Here is a 17299-nt window from a genome sequence, read left to right as displayed (position 1 = left end):
GTAATCTATCGTTGCCTCATCTGAAATAGCAAGATATGGAATGAAATAGGCCATGTTTAATTTGAGAAACTGACAGAATTTTTGAAATTTCAAGGTGGCAGACTTGAAGCTAATGTATTATTTTTAAAAAGTAGATATGCAATATCTTTGGAGATAACTATATATGTAGCTTAAATATATAATTAGGCTATGCAAGTTAAATTGCAATCCTACCTATGCCTCTACAGCATTGATAGGGAATTCCATGGCTATATTTTTGAGCAAATAGTCTGCAAATTGCAGTACTGTTTAGAAACATGAGTTCAGATGGAAATTACTATCCATATTCTAACTCTCACCCTGCCATACATGCTGAGCAGCCATCCTTACATGCTACACTGGTTCAGTTTTAGCAACATGTTGATTTTAGAATTCAAAACCCTCCATGTTTTTGCCTTTCCCTGTGTCTGTGAATACCTTAAGAAATCCTCATTCTATACTTCAGAATACGCTGAGACACACCAAATATATCAAATAGTGTTAGAGGGTTATTCACAAGATAACCTACTGTTGACATGTCTTAAAGTTCTTGGTGAAAACAGAATGACTCTGAAACTGCTACATTGCTTAAAAAATAGGCATATCTCATGACTCTGTTTCCAATAGAATGGCACTATTTAACATGCATCAGCAATGACAGATGTTCCCGGCATAGAGATAAATTACAGGGGATATCTGCACATCTCTCATGTTGTTCCTTTTCCATTTAAATTGTTCTTCCTCTGATGTTGTCTTCAGTTGCCAAGGCAATAATCTATAGATTATTGAACAGCATGTTGGTTAGCTCTTTTAAGTTGCAACGAAAAACCATCTTCTTTAACCTTCAGCCTTTAATGTATCCTATTGTCATCAAATGTTTGATGGAAGTCTGGTAATAATTTTTGCAAAGTTAAAGGCACTATATAAATGTAAGTTGTCATTGTTTTGGTAATGCCAAGTTTATATTGATACTGTCTGTATCAGTCCATCATCCTAACTTGGAACAGAACATCTGAAGAAATTCACTACTTTCCTTCTTAGGCTGCCCTATTCAAACTTTTAGTACCAATGCATTGCAACACGTGAACATTTTGTTATGATAGTTCTTTAAATTCACAATGGGTTTCAGGATTAGAGATACAGTTCAAGTTGAAGCTTAATTGTCATTCAACCATATATAAATGCCCATGAATACAGCCAAAAAAGACAGCATTACTTTGAGGCCAAGGTGCAAAACAGTACCAACAGTCATACACAGTACAAGGCACATACTGTATAGCTCATATAAGATAGCAGTAATATACAGAATCGTAAAAAGTATAGTCCAAATCTCTGAGTCCATTAATATTGTAGAGGTCTGCAGTCGAATACAAGTCAACTTGTCTTCTCTCGAGTGAACACTGGAGGCAGCACCAACTTGCATGGACGCAAACCACACCACCTCTGGCACTCCAGTACAGCACCCACCTTTGACGCCTCTCCTTGGGCTACTGCAAACAGGCAACAGCGCACTTGAAGCCTAATCCTCACTATGACTGAGGATACACAGCTCCCCCGCCATCTGCCCCTGCCATATGCCAATAAATCAATGAATTGGACTTGTAGCATTTCACACCACTAGTGTCCAACAAAGCCTTGCAAGAAAAGCGACTAAGATGATCATTTGCCGTTAGACTGCACACCTCCTTTGCACACCAACACCTCTGTTACAGGCAGTATCATGGTCCACACCAAGTCCAGCTCCTTTGGTTTCTCTGCCAACAAGCAATCCGCTGATGGGGTAGGCCTACAGTACCCTAAGTTCTTAATGACCAGCAGGGTCTTGCGATGATAAAAAAAATACGTTAATAAAAGAAAATAACATCTTTGGCTGACCCTGTAGAAGCCGCTGTGTCCGAGCGTGCTGTCATCTTACTGGAAGGCAAGATAGAGAGCATCCTGCAACATTTTAGAGAACATTTTACTATTTATTGGACAGGAATTCTATAACATGTTGGCAGCAGTTACACTCAGAAATGCTGTTTGCTTCCCATAACAAATTAATTTCTATTCATCCAACAACTTTGCAATATAACTTAACAACAGATAATAAAAGAATAGGTACAAACAGAAAGATAATCTTTCTGGATTTTCTTGCACACTTAATCTTAACAAACCAATTTTCTTTGCATCTACTTCGATTCTATGTGTTTGGGGGAGGCTTTGAACAGACAAAGAAGTATAAAACAGGCAATAATAAAACTATTACCCATTTCACCTCTCTCTGAGATGTTATCTCGCTCCAGTCAGCGATACTATTAACTGGAATGAATGGAAAACAGCTTGTTAATTTACTAATGCTTATTTTACACTAAGGTGCAAGCTCAACAATTTCCCAGCACTCTGATTGATGGATCTTTTGCCACTCAGTTATTCTTTCTGCCTTCATATGATAATGTTTTAAACTTTGCAACTTAGGAATTTATATTTGTAGGTTTATATTAAATAACTACTCTTTATTAACTACCTGTTATGATATTCATTTCCACTGGAGTTAATGGAACCAAATTTCAATAGAGGAATGCAATTAGTGTCTGGTAGTGTTATATCCACTTAATTATTGTTTCTATGTAACGCCAGTGAACTGAGATAAATTTCTATCTTTCATTGTAGTATCATTGAATAATAATCTGATTTTCCATATCTTCTCTTCTCCATGATGGTTATTATGAATCTTGGCTTATCCAGAATATATATTTTTAAAAATTATTCAATAGCTTTGGTGTAAACTAGACTGGCTTGCAGTGATACGTTTCAGTTAATGAACAGTGTATTGTTAATGGAACATCATTCTATTTGACTCTGAATACAAAATGTGATAAGATAATGAACTTTTATTTTGGTTTCTAAACCTGAAGAACCTTTCTGCTTTTTTATAGCTCAACTTGGATACTAAATGGAAGCTCAATGGAACCTTTCTATGGCTTGGGATCTACTGGGGATTAAAGAACATATTTACATGACATTTTGGACTTCAGAAGCTATTTCATACAAATTATATTGCCTTTCTATAATTGTAATTTCTGGATTCCATTTTAAAATAACAGAGAACTGTATCTCTAAATCCTCCTCATGTTATGTACTATAGACCAATTTGATGAAAAGAACCGGTGTATGTGAGGTGAAAGCATTGCTTCTGGTGAAGGTGAATAGCTGCCATAAAGTAATTTTTTTTACTTGCTTAATGTATATTTAAAGAGGAATACTAATATCTAATCAGCTCTCTTTCTTAAGACAATATTTACCAGTTTATGCTATGTAAACCATTAATTACTGTGTTAATTTTGCTTTATCTAAAGAACCATGTGCCCCAAATTATAAAATGTTAGACAACTAATTAAAATACATAAATTGAACAAAAAGCCTTCATTTAATGCAAACTTTCAATGCAAACATTCTTCCAGCTTTCTAATATATAATTACAGGACTAATAAAAAAAGGCTCATACATTAAAGATTTTTTTGATGTACAGTAAGAGTTCTGAACTTGAAGAGGCATCTTTAACTACCATGGTACAGAAATCTTATATCTGTATGTCTTAATTTAGCAAAACGTTTAAAATTTGTTCAATAAAAATAGTGTTCATTAACTATTTGTATTACAAAATTTCATTGGAGCATTGGTAATTGTGTCATGCACCGTCCTATTTAGTATGACAATATTCTTTCTTTAAATGCTGGCATTGTTGTTGAGGATAATTTTCTAAATTTTACAGAGATTTATATTTCTATATGGTACAGATCGTGTGTAAATGTGATTACCTTTCTATTTCAATTACTGTTGTTATCTTTGTAACTAATGAGTGGGCAGATTTTTCTATTGGTCTGGAGTAATAACTGATCATAACAACAGAAGCATTGACAAGATCCTTCAAACATATGTACAACACTAATGTGTCCAAGTTGTAGATTTTTCTACTAGTAGAGAAGAATAATCAGGCATTTTTTTTTCAAATCTATCAATCAGCTGGGTAGCAGTTATGAAAGTGATTTCAGCTGAATTCAGTTTCAGTTTATATTTGCAACATTTGGTGGCTGTAATGATTAAAATAAAAGAACAAAATGTCATTGTTCTGCTGCCAATAGAACTACTTCTGAATGTTGCCTATAGAAAATTGTGGCCCACTTGGTCATAATATGCTGAAAGATGGTAGAGATATTTTAATGTACAAAAATATGGTTTAAGCTGGTTGTGATTCAAATAGAAATTGGAACTGGTCAGATTTAATTGCAAACCTTGCATACCATATATGTTTCATCATCTTTAAAAGTGCCTCCTTCTTTATTTACAAGAGTGCTGCTCCATTATGCCCAATTAACTTGTTGGTAATCTAGGATTCAAAATCAGATCTCAAAGAAAAGAAATGAGAACACGTAATTTTACAAAACTTTGAAAACTGAACATCTTTCACATTCTCAGTTTCTCTAATAATTGACCATAAATTTAGATGATATATACACTTGTAATGAGAATAACATAATTTGGTCTAATGGATCTAAACAATCAACTTGTCAGCAATTTGATTGCCAACATGCAATACTATTTTGTAACTGAGGAATATTGTAACTTCTCTGGTATGCATTCTCTCGGGTATGAACATACAGTAGATACTGCTGGCATAGAGGCGTTTTGTTGATAATATTGTGCTAATAAAAGAACTAAGCAAAATAATAAGCTTTACTCTTAATTATGTATGTATTGACTTTGTAATTTGAAAACCATTGCTTTTTATTTCACATTAAAATGTTAACTCAGATTTATTTTGATTACTTATTTGTGGGAATAAGGTATTGTCCGAAACCCACATTTATTCCTCATCCTCAATAGTTCAAAGTAAATTTATAATCTAAGTATGCGTATGTCACTATATATTACCCTGAGGTTTATTTTCTTGCACGCTTTCACAGTAGATACAAAGAAACACAATAGAATCAATGAAAAGCCACACACAAAGATGAACAGACAACTAATGTGCAAAAGAAGACAAACTGCAAATACAAAAAAAAAGTAATAAATAATACCGAGAACATGATTGTTAAGTCCTTGAAAGTGAGTCTATAGGTTGTGGACCCAGGTGAGGTGAGTGTGGTTATCCACACTGGTTCAGAAGGGTAATGACTGTCCCTGAAACTGGTGATGAAATCATCCTGTGATTTCAATCTCTGAGGCCAACGTGAAAGTATCCTTCAGGAGGGTGAACCCAAGGAAAACATCTGCCCAGATGGTGTACCTGGTTGACTCCTTGAACTGTGTGGTTTGCTGGACAATGCTAAGGGCAGTTAAAACCCAGCATCATTTCTATGGGACTGTGGTTACAATGTAACCAAATCAGGCTGAAAAAGGCAGTTTTATTTTCCCTAAAGAACACAAGTAAATCAAATAGTTTGCAAAAGGAATATTTCATCATTGTTGAAACTAACTCTTTCAATTCCATGGTCAAATATAAACTCATAACCATATGAAACATAAAATCATAAGTAAGTCATTTGGTCCCTTGTGCCTGTTCCCTTGTTCAGGAAGATCATGGTGGAATCTTTATATTAATACCGCTCTCCTAAACTATTGCACATCCCCTGATTCCTTTCCTCTATGAAAAACTGGATCATTTGCTCAGACCTTCAGGGTGCATATCCTGTACACATTATACATTGACCAAGATTCCACAATTTTCTTTTCCATCATCCACTTTTTTCCACAATCAATCCTTTCTCATTTTGGTAATTAAGCCTTTGCAATCCATTACTCTGATAAGGTTTTAATCTTACAGAATTTTACCCAGATCTGCAGTTCTTGTCTCTGTCAGATGAAAGTGCATTTGGTCTATTTCAATTTTCCCTAAAGTTGTGAAGTGACACAAAAAGTCTTGAATTTGTGCTCTGGTTCAAAAGCAGTGAGAGGAAGAAATGGATTGTTAGTGTAAGGAGAAGCTTGTGGAATAGACTATCCTAGGACAGGGAGAGCCAACCGGAAATCTACTCTATTGAAAGAGATAGTTGCAGAGGGAGTTGGATGGGAGTGTGAATGTGATGACACCATGGGCCCTGCACGTGTAGTTAAGTTCATGGAAGCAATATCAAAATAAGCATCTCATCTTGAGGATGTCTTTTCAGGAGTTACTCAGGGCACTGTCTTAAACACAGTGATCTTCAGATGATTTATCAATGACCTTCTTTCCATTGTATGATCGTAATTAGGATCGTTCAGTGACGATTGCATAAATTTCAGCACCAATCACGCTTCCTCAGACAATGAAGCATTCTACTTTCAAAAGCAGCAAGACCTGGACAGTATCCAGACCTGGGCTGATAGGGTAGCAAATAATATTCATTTTACCAGTGCCAGGCATTGCCAATATCCAATAAAAGAAAAACCGGTTACCACTCCCGACTATACCATCATTGAGTTCCCCATTCTCAATGCCATTTTGGCCATATACACAATATGCCTACGAGACCAGATAACTTCCTGACTCCCCAGAGCCTATCCACTATCTACAATACTGGAGTTAGGAGTGTGGTGGAGCACTCTCCACTTGCCTGGATGAGTGCAGCTTCAGTAGCTCTCAAGAAGCTCGATACCATTGCAGTCAACTTGGCGGGAACCTCATTGACAACCCACACCATCTCCTTCACTGTTGCTGGGTCAAGATCTTAGTACTCCATCTCTAACAACATTGTGGGATACTCACACTTCATTGACTGCATGGGCTCAAGAAAGGACTACACTACTGTGTTCTCAAGGTAATCAAGGATGGACAGTTAAATGCTGACTCAACCTGTAAAGCCCACATCCTTGAATGAATTAAAAAAAATACCTGCCACATGCACGGCACTTACAGAACAGCCATGCCATGTTATTGTTGGGATATAGTGAAGCATATATACATTTGCAAATCTATGCTTTCAGTTGCTACCCCGTAGTATTTATTGGTGCTTACCATTAGCTAGATTTGCTTTAATATGTTGAGGTTATTTTTAAGAATCTTGTGTAGCACACTGCTGAAAACGTGTGTTGCTAATATCAGCCAGCTAACTGGGTAGGCAGCTTTCTTTGCAGTTAATTGGTCAGATTGAAGAAAACAAGAAACAGTGCATGAACCAAGAAGGAAGTCTAAATTAGAGTCAAATCAGGTGTAGTCATATAATTGGACAGAGTAAAATTAGAGGAGGCATAGATAAAGCTTTTAATTTAAATCTGCACCCTTTCAGAATCTCAGAGAATGATTAAAACTTAATTGAACAAGAGTTTGCAGTTGTAAGGTTCAATTTTCAGTATCAGAGAGGATGACTGACTGAAATTAAAATTTATTACTTTGCCTAAGAGCACTGAGAAACACTAAATGTTCAGTTGGGGATTTTTGTTTTGTGCTACTTAAGCACATCAACTTCACAATATTTAATTTGTATCAAAGGTGCAAAAGTTCAAAGGTTTAATTTTATTATCAAAGTATGTGGGCAGAATACATCTCCAAGATTCACCTTCTCCAAATAGCCATGAAATACAGAAAACCCATGGAAGTTATTTGAAGAAAAGACATCACCACCCCACCATATGAAAAAAATAATGAAACAAAAACTCACAAACCCCAAATCCCCAACCCTCTCCCTCACAAGAAATAACATATTGCCCACAAGGAAAAAAAAGTGACAAGAATATCAAACCCCCAACCCCTTCTCTTGCACACAAAAATCTAACAGATCCTCACACGGAAAAATGCGAACAAGGACATCAAACTCCCACAACCCCAACCCGCCAATCGACAACAAGAAAGAAAATACAGAAACTTGAAGGAGACCAATATAAATTACAGTCCACAGCAATAATCAGATAAATCTCAGAATTGTAAAAACGTCCTCCATCAGCTTTGAGGAGACTGACGGCTCAAACTTGGTCCTTCCGTGGAGAGTGACTGCCGACCTGGCCTCCTCCGCATTCGCCTTGATGTTCAAATCTCCCACGATGCTTTGATTTGCGAGAAATGGAGTTGATCACGACCCCACGCCACGTCTCTGGTTTTCTCCTTGAGGTAGCTCATGCTAGCAGTCCTCTCCGGGAATTTTCTTGGGGACAGCAGAGTGCTAGATCACTCGATCAAACTTCAAACTAAAAGTCATGGGCTCCAATTGTTTCTGAAACACAATTAAGATAAAAGAATAAGCAAAAGACTTAGAAAAAATGAAATAATTGACAATCTGGAATATGTCACCGAAGACTCATTGTTTGCTGGCACCATCTTGAGTGGAAGAGCAATGCAGTCCTTTGGTGACAGAGCATCACCTAACAAAATATCTTTATTTCACATTGATTCTTTTATCAGCCCCTGCCTGAAGCTTCTGTTGCATTTATACAGTGGAGAATACAATGTGCATCTCTGGCACTTTGACAGTAAACAATAGACCATTAAGAAGTGTGACACAGATGGAAAAATTCATTCACAGGTGCATGTGTTGACAATAAATATCCAAACCACAATTTGTGCACCAAACATACTTAAGTATACAGAAACATGAGGAAATCTGCAGATGCTGGAAATTCAAGCGACACACACAAAATGCTGGTGAACGCAGCAAGCCAGGCAGTACCTATTGGAAGAGGTACAGTTGATGTTTCGGGCCAAGACCCTTTGTCAGGACTAACTGAAAGAAGAGATAGTAAGAGATTTGAAAGTGGGAGGGGGAGGGGGAGATCTGAAATGATAGGAGAAGACAGGAGGGGGAGGGATGCAGCTAAGAGCTGGAAAGTTGAATGGCGAAAGGGATACAAGGCTGAAGAAGAGAGAGGATCATGGGACGGGAAGCCTAGGGAGAAAGAAAGGGGGAGGAGAGCCCCTCCCCTTTTCCCAAGTCCTCCAAACTAAAGGTGTAGACATGGGCACCCGTATCGGTCCCAGCTATGCCTGCCTTTTCGTTGGCTTTGTGGAACAATCCATGTTCCAAGACTATACTGGTATCTGTCCCCCACTTTTCCTTCGCTACATCGACGACTGCATTGGCGTTGCTTCCTGCAAGCAATTTGAGCTCGTTGACTTCATTAACTTTGCCTCCCACTTTCACCCTGCCCTCAAGTTTACCTGGTCCATTTCTGACACCTCCCTCCCCTTTCTTGATCTTTCTGTCTCTCTCTCTGGAGACAGCTTATCTACTGATGTCCACTATAAGCCTACGGACTCTCATAGCTACCTGGACTATTCCTCTTCCCACCCTGTCTCTTGCAAAGGTGCCATCCCCTTCTCGCAATTCCTCCATCTCCGTCGAATCTGCTCTCAGGATGAGGATTTTCATTCCAGGATGAAGGAGGTGTCCTCCTTTTTTAAAGAAAGGGGCTTCCCTTCCTCCACCATCAACTCTGCTCTCAAACGCATCTCTCCCATTTCACGTACATCTGCTTTCATCCCATCCTCCCGCCACCCCACTATGGATAGGTTTCCCCTTGTTCTCACCTAGCACCCCACCAGCCTCCGGGTCCAACATATAATTCTCCATAACTTCCGGCACGTCCAACGGGATCCAACCACCAAGCACATCTCCCCCCCTCTTTCCACGACTCTCTTGTCCATTCGTCCCCCCCCATCCCTTCCCACCAATCTCCCTCCCGGCACTTATCCTTGTAAGCGGAACAAGTGCTACACATGCCCTTACTCTTCCTCCCTCATCACCATTCAGGGCCCCAGACTGTCCTCCAGGTGAGGCGATAGTTCACCTGTGAGTCGGCTGGTGAGATATACTGTGTCTGGTGCTCCTGGTGTGGTCTTCTACATATTGGCAAGACCTGATGCAGGCTGGGAGACCGTTTCGCTGAACACCTACGCTCTGTCTGCCAGAGAAAGCAGGATCTCCCAGTGGCCACACATTTTAATTCCACATTCCATTCACATTCTGATATGTCTATCCATGCCTCGTCTACTGTCAAGATGAAGCCACACTCAGGTTGGAGGAACAACACCTTATATTCCGTCTGGGTAGCCTCCAACCTGATGGCATGAACATTGACTTCTCTAACTTCCATTAATGCCCCTCCTCCCCTTCTTACCCCATCCCTTATTTATTTATTTGTTTGTTTGTTTATTTATTTATTTATTTATTATTTTTTCCCCTTTTTCTCTCTCTTTATTCTCCCTCTGTCCCTTTCACTATAACTCCTTGCTTGCTCTCCATCTTCCTTTGGGCTCCCCTCCTGCTTTCTTTCTCCCTTGGCTTCCCGTCCCATGATCCTCTCCCTTCTCCAGCCTTGTATCCCTTTTGCCAATCAACTTTCCAGCTCTCCCCCTCCTGCCTTCTCCTATCATTTCGGATCTCCCCCTCCCCTTCCCACTTTCAAATCTCTTACTATCTCTTCTTTCAGTTAGTCCTGACGAAGGGACTCAGCCCGAAATGTCGACTGTACCTTTTCTAATAGATGCTGCCTGGCCTGCTGCGTTCCACCAGCATTTTGTGTGTGTTGCTTAAGTATACAGACAAGTATTACTTCTCAACATAGTTCGGTGAAAGATGAGCCAAAATCTCTGTAACGACTTATTCGACTAGATGTTCCAAAGAGCTTTCTGTTCATGTGAAGTTCATGAGATACATCTATTGAAAGTGACATAAGCTAGAACTTACATTTGAAATTATATACAAGATACCTGAGCTAAAGATACAGAAGGGAACAGATGCAGGTACTTTGAATGAACATACTGAAGGTATATGTGGGTACCTGGACTGAATACACTGGACGTATGTGCAGGTATCTGGACGTATGTGTAGGTACCTGGGCTGAATATACTGAAGGCATGTGCAGGTACCTGGACTGAATATACTGAAGGAGATGTACATATTCAGCCCTCGCTGAATGGACAAGAAATGAAAACAGGTACCTGGGCTGAATGTATTGAAGGAGATTACATACTGTACGTACCTGGTCTTAATAAGGAGGCACACAGGGGTACTTGGGTTGAATATACTCAAGGATACAAATATGCCGCGTCAAAACTAAGACAGAGTAACAGCATATGTATAAAACATTCTACGGAGCATTATTGCTCCAGTAAGTAAATGGTTGCTGTACACACAGACACATACACAATGGTGTTTACAGCTTGTGGTGAGCTGGCATTCTTGCAAGACGACAATACTCCCTTTCGAGATGGTTTGAACCTACCCCCAGTTTGAATTAAAAAAAAGACTTCCAGATTACAGAAGAAAAAGCAAGTCATCTGGTGGATTTATTGGAAGAGAAAGTCCCCACCCCGTGAGAGATAGTGCTGTGATAGTGTATGTGTGTGTATGTGTGTGTGTGTGTGGGTGTGGGGGGTGGAATAGGGAGTGTGTTGTGTTGGCGGATATTCTAATGTAGAGGAGGGTTCTGCGCTCGTCGCAGTGTTTTGCAGCTTTCTTTGTTGTGTGTGAGGAGGAAAGGGGGAGGGTTGCAGCATTAGTAGCTGCTGGAAATCCCCACTCGGACTCCCAGAGCCCCGCTGGGCAGGTGTAACGGGCTGGGGGCAGAGTGGGTGCCAGGGATGGAGGCACCCCTGTTGAAGATGATGGGGGCCACGGGGGAGGTGGGCTCCAAGGTGAGCGCCGAGCTGGAGGTGAAGAAACTGCAGGAGCTGGTGCGGAAGCTGGAGTGGCAGAACGAACAACTGAAAAGCCGGGCGAACGCTGCCGCCGCCGCCGCCCCTCTGCAGGTCTACCTGGGCTCCAGCGCCCGACACCAACCGCCCACCCCGACTCTCCTCCACCCGACTTATAGTTCCCCTCCTCAGGGCTCGGCTCACTCCCAGCTCGGCGGCAACCACTGCCCGGCCACCAGCCCCGAGCCCCGGGCACACAGGCTGCTACTGGATGAGGTCGATATCCTGGACCTGGAGAACGGACGCTGCGGCGGGGACGAGGACAGCTGGTATTGTTTCTTCTCGTCAGGGGTTGATGTTGGATGTCTTCAATCTCCCGCTTTTGCTTGTCCTTCCATCCTCTTCCATCTCTAGGCTCATCTCTTTTTACCTTTTCCTTCCTTCCCTCCTTCACTTCCCCCTTTCTCCTCAACCCCACCCTTCCACTTCTATCTCCTGTCCCTCTCCCCACCCCTCCACTTCTATCTCCTCCCCCTCCCCACCCCCTCCATTTTTATCTCCTCCCCTCTCCCCCACTCCCTCCAGTTCCATCTCCTCCTCCTCTCCCCACCCCTCCACTTCTATCTCCTCCCCATCTCCCCCTCCCACCTCCCCCTCTCCCCTCCCCACCTCCCCCTCTCTCCCCTTCCCACCTCTCCACTTCCCTCCTCTTTTCCACCTCCCCTCTATTCCCTTTCCACCTCCTCCTCTCCCACCCTACCCCCTCTCTCCCATACTGCCCTCCCCTCCCTCCCCCTCCCTCCCCCTCCCCTCTCCCCCCCTCCCCCCTCCCCTCTCCCCCTCCCCTCCCTCCCCCCTCCCCTCTCCCCCTCCCCTCTCCCCCTCCCCTCCCTCCCCCCTCCCCTCTCCCCCTCCCCTCTCCCCCTCCCCTCTCCCCCTCCCCTCCCTCCCCCCTCCCCCTCCCCTCCCTCCCCTCCTCCCCTCCCTCCTCCCCTCCCCTCCCCCTCCCTCCCCCTCCCCCCCTCCCCTCCCCTCCCCCTTCCTCCCCCTCCCCCCCTCCCCTCCCCTCCTCCCCTCCCCTCCCCCTTCCCCCTCCCCTCCCCCCTCCCCCCTCCCCCTCTCCTCCCTCCTCCCCCTCTCCTCCCTTCCCCTCCCCCCTCCCCTCCCTTCCCCTCCCCCCTCCCCTCCCTTCCCCTCCCCCCTCCCCCTCTCCTCACTTCCCCTCCCCCCTCCCCCTCTCCTCACTTCCCCTCCCCCTCTCCTCCCTTCCCCCTCCCCCCTCCTCCCTCCCCCCTCCCTTCCCCTCCCCCTCCCCCTCCCCCTCCCCCTCCCCCTCCCCCTCCCTCTCCTCTCCCCTCCCTCTCCTCTCCCCTCCCTCTCCTCTCCCCTCTCCCCAATACTGCCCTCCCCTACTTCCCACCCCTCCCTCTCTCTTCTCTCCTATCCTCCCTCTCTTTCCCCTCCCCTCCCCTATCCTCCCTCTCTTTCCTCTTCCCCTCCCCTCTCCCTCTCTCCCTCTCTCCCTCTCTCCCTCTCTCCCTCTCTCCCTCTCTCCCTCTCTCCCCCTCTCCCCTTCTCCCCCTCTCTCCCCTTCTCCCCCTCTCTCCCCTTCTCCCCCTCTCTCCCCCTCTCCCTCTCTCCCCCTCTCTCCCCCTCTCTCCCCCTCTCTCCCTCTCCCATCTCCCCCCTCCCATCTCCCCCCTCCCATTTCCCCCCTCCCATCTCCCCCCTCCCATTTCCCCACCCTCCCCTTCCCCCACCCTCCCCTCCCCTCTCCTCTCCCCCTCCCCTCCCCTCTCCCCCTCCCCTCCCCTCTCCCCTCCCCTCCCCCTCCCCCTCCCCTCCCCTTCCCCTTCCCCCCTCCCCTTCCCCTCCCCCCTCCCCTTCCCCTCCCCCCTCCCCTCCCCCTCCTCCCCTTCCCCCTCCCCCTCCTCCCCTTCCCCCTCCCCCTCCTCCCCTTCCCCCTCCCCTCCTCCCCTTCCCCTCCCCCTTCTCCCCTTCCCCCTCCCCTCCTCCCCTTCCCCTCCCCCTTCTCCCCTCCCCCTTCTCCCCTCCCCCCTTCTCCCCTCCCCTCCCCCTCCCCTTCTCCCCTTCCCTCCCCTTCCCTCCCCTTCCCTCCCCTTCCCTCCCCTTCCCTCTCCTTCCTTCCCCTTCCTTCCCCTTTCCTTCCCCTTTCCTTCCCTTTTCCCCTTTCCCTTTCCCTTTTCCCCTTTCCCTTTCCCTTTTCCCCTTTCCCTTTCCCCTTTTCCCCTCTTCCCCTTGCTTTTTGCTTCCCTTTCTCTTTCTTCCTCCTTTCATACAGCCGTGTTCCACTCCCTACTTCCTGACCCCTTCCCTTTGGCTGTCCTCCTTTCTATTTGTCTTCTGTCCCTAGATCAGTCATCCCTTCTCCCCATTCTCTGCTCTCTGTCCTACCTTCTTAGCCACTTTGCACCTCCTGCAACTTCTTTGAAGGAGGAGGAAAAGAAGATGCAGGGTGTGCAAAGTGGCTCCTTCTCAGTTCTCCTATCCCAGCTCTCTGATTTTCCTCCTTTACCTTCCTGAACTGAGCATTGTTACTCCTCAGTTCCTCCTGTCAACCTCCAGCCCTTTGAGTTACGACCCCACCCCTCTCCTCACTCTCTATTCAGGCACTGTCTTTTTTCCTTCTCCCTGATATGCCAACACAATGTCTTTCCTTTCTTGTTATTGCCCAAATTTCTTCTGTTTATCCCTATTGCCGGCAACATTTGTGAGTTTAGATGTTTCATCTATTAAGTTTTATGTCTATTCTATATTCAATTTGATTGCATCTTCCATTGGCACAGCTTCCTTTTCAGAACTCCATTTCATCCTGTTATGGGTCTAGGTTGATCGGTCACTGATATGTTTGCTCTTTTCGTGATGTGCCGTTTGATGTCATCTTCCTTCTGACTGACCATGGACGCTGTATTATTTGATTCCAGAGTAGCTTCCTCATTAAAAATTAAAATCCAGTTTAACACTATTGGGTGTGGAGGTAGTTTGCTGCTCGTCACATTTTTGTAGCTACAGTTTAACCGTCCTTGGGAATACAAGCCTTCAGTAGTCGCATTTATGTCTGAAATGGGAATGCTAACAATAGTAACAATAGCGGAGGTCTGTTAATAAACAGGTTCCCAATTCCAATGCTCAAACTGTATGGTGCTGCATAATAATCTATGAATTATAGTAAACCTTTCCTATGTCTTTTGCTTTGTTAGCAGTTGTGTGCTTTTTTAAAATTATCTGATGAGTTGGATGTTGATGTGCCCCATATTGCTGAAGAGTAACATAAGAGTATTATAAATTCCCCAGGGCACCACAATTATAATAAAGAAGCAATCGATAATTATGCAGTGTGTTTAATAAGGCAACAGGGAAAAAAAACCAATTAACTTAGAGTACTGCTATCTAAAGTGTATGATTTACCTGGGCAACCCACATAAATTTTTAGAGGAGCTCAGCAGACCAGGCAGCATCTATGAGCATCTGTTAGGACTGAAAAAGGGCCTCACCTGAAACATCGACTGTTTACTCATTTCCATCGATGCTGCCTGGCCTGCTCAGTTCCTCCAGCATTTTGTGTGTGTTGCTTAGGATTTCCAGCATCTGCAGATTTTCTCGACTTTGTGACCCACTGGCCTTGTCTCATCTTTATTGATCATTAGAATGTTATGTGACTTCAAGTGGCTCTGTCACGTCATACACTGCAAGTTTACTAAAAAAAAAAGTAAGAACATGGTAGCCACTGGTATTTAAACAAGGTGGAGTCATTACATCTGTGATATCGAGCCAATTCCACATTGTTCCTTGACCAGGGGCAAAAATCCCAACTACTCAAAATAATTAAACATTTTAAATTTCAATGGAGACACTGGAGACTTCAGATAATGGAATTTGGAATAGCAAGTAAGATACTGGAGGAGCTCACTGTGACAAGCAGCATTTATGGAGGGAAATGGACAGTTGATGCTTTGGGTCTTGACCTTTCATCTGGCATAAAGATAGAGGGGAGATGGTCATTATAAACAGGTGAGGGAAAGGACTAGCAGATGACGGATCACCACTCTTCCTCACCTATCACTTTCTAGCTCTTGTTCCACTCCTTCTCCTCGCCTCTTTATCTTTTAGTCCAGGTGAAGGGTCTTTATGCAAAGCATTGATTGCTCATTTCCCTCCACAGATGCTGCCTGACCCACTGAGTTCCCTCAGCATCTTGTTAGTTGTTTTAAATTGTGAGTGCAACAAAACCTATTGCTGAGATGAAACCAAATGCTTCACATAAAACAAGGGGTAGGTGAGAATTCTGTTCTTTCTCGCAAAGAGAATAACAATATATTTCTCCATAATACACATGATTTTCTCCATGTCAATTGTTTGTGCACTAATTAAACTAATCTACATTCCTTTGCTGTATCCTCTTCACAACTTGCTTTCTAACCATTTTTATATCATCATCAAATTTGGTTAAATGCACATGGCCCTTTCATCCACATTGTTAATATTGACTGTGAACATCTGGAGTCCCAGCAAAAGTTCATGTCACAGCCATTGGTTGCAGCTTTGAAATGTGAAAATAATTCATTTAGTCTGACTGTTTAACATTAAATTGTCAATCCTCTATCTTTGTTAGTATGTTACTCCCAGTGCTATGAACTCTTACCTTGTGCAGTAACCCTTTATGTGGCAACTATCCAAATGTGTATAGGTTATGTCACAATGGTTATCTAGTATATATTGATTGAAGGGTAGGGAGGTGCATTGAACATAGAACAGGGAAGTTATGGTGCAATTTTATAAAAATTTGGTTTGGCCCCAACTGTATATTATATGCAGTACTGGTTGTCATATTGTAGGAATGATTTGATTGCACTAGAAAGGGTTTAGAGGAAGTTTACCAGAATATTCCATGGAATGGAGTCTTTTAGCTTTGAGGACTGACTGGATAAGCTGGATTTGTTTTCCCTGGAGTATATGAGGTTGAGGTGTGTAACACTATGAAAGGCATAGATAGGGTAGATAGTGAGTATTGTATTTGCCATAACAAAGATGACTAAATCCAGAGGGCAAAGGTTGTTGGAGAGGATTTAAGGAAAGCAATTTTTACGTTGTGGGTGGTTGCAACCTGGTATGCATTGCCCTCAATTGTGTGAAGGCAGGCATCTTTTCAATTTTTAAATAAGTATTTAGATGAGCACGTGAATTGCCGAGGCATAGAAGGTTAGGGACTAAGTGCTGGCAAAGGGGATTAGTGTTGTAGATTGGTGGTTTATGTTTGGCATGGACACAGTGAGATAAAGAATCTCTTTCTGTGCTGCATGACTCTATGACTAGCATTTATCCAAGTGGTTCCAGGGATACTTTGCAGAAGTTGGGATTTTTCTCATTGGGCATAGTGGAATGTGGGGAATTTTACAGGGATATACAGTTGGAGGTTATGACTGGTGGATAGGTAAAGCAAATCTGTTTCTATTAGCTGATGGTATAATGTGTACAGATATAAGGATTTCGGCAAAAACTAACCAGTGCAGTCTAGGAAGTACCCAGCAAGTAATAATGACTTGACACTTGCTGCCAACTGAGGAATTGGGAGGCAAGATGGTCAACTATTTCAAAATAGTTTTTTATATCACTTGCAGAGCTGTAGGGATAAATTGGGGAAGGGGATTGATCAGATTGTTCTGAAGTATTTGT

The 17299-nt window shown here is 43.3% G+C and overlaps 2 protein-coding genes across 3 annotated transcripts in view; both read left to right on the top strand.

The window, feature by feature from the left end:
• The window catches only part of scel (sciellin), an 82542-nt gene extending 77775 nt beyond the window's left edge, over positions 1-4767 (top strand). For both annotated transcript variants that reach the window (XM_072257301.1, XM_072257300.1), the window contains one exon: positions 2937-4767. In XM_072257301.1, coding sequence (XP_072113402.1) covers positions 2937-2953 — 17 coding nt within the window. In that variant the 3' untranslated portion in view covers positions 2954-4767. The remainder of the gene's footprint in view (positions 1-2936) is intronic.
• A 6686-nt stretch (positions 4768-11453) lies between these two features.
• The window catches only part of slain1a (SLAIN motif family, member 1a), a 137816-nt gene continuing 131970 nt past the window's right edge, over positions 11454-17299 (top strand). Inside the window, exon 1 of the mRNA XM_072258757.1 lies at positions 11454-11934. Within this exon, the coding sequence (XP_072114858.1) occupies positions 11552-11934 (383 nt within the window). The 5' untranslated portion in view covers positions 11454-11551. The remainder of the gene's footprint in view (positions 11935-17299) is intronic.

This window comes from Mobula birostris, chromosome 5 (assembly GCF_030028105.1).
Source record: "Mobula birostris isolate sMobBir1 chromosome 5, sMobBir1.hap1, whole genome shotgun sequence".
NCBI classification, from domain to species: domain Eukaryota; kingdom Metazoa; phylum Chordata; class Chondrichthyes; order Myliobatiformes; family Myliobatidae; genus Mobula; species Mobula birostris.
This window is presented reverse-complemented; position numbering and strand designations above follow the sequence as displayed.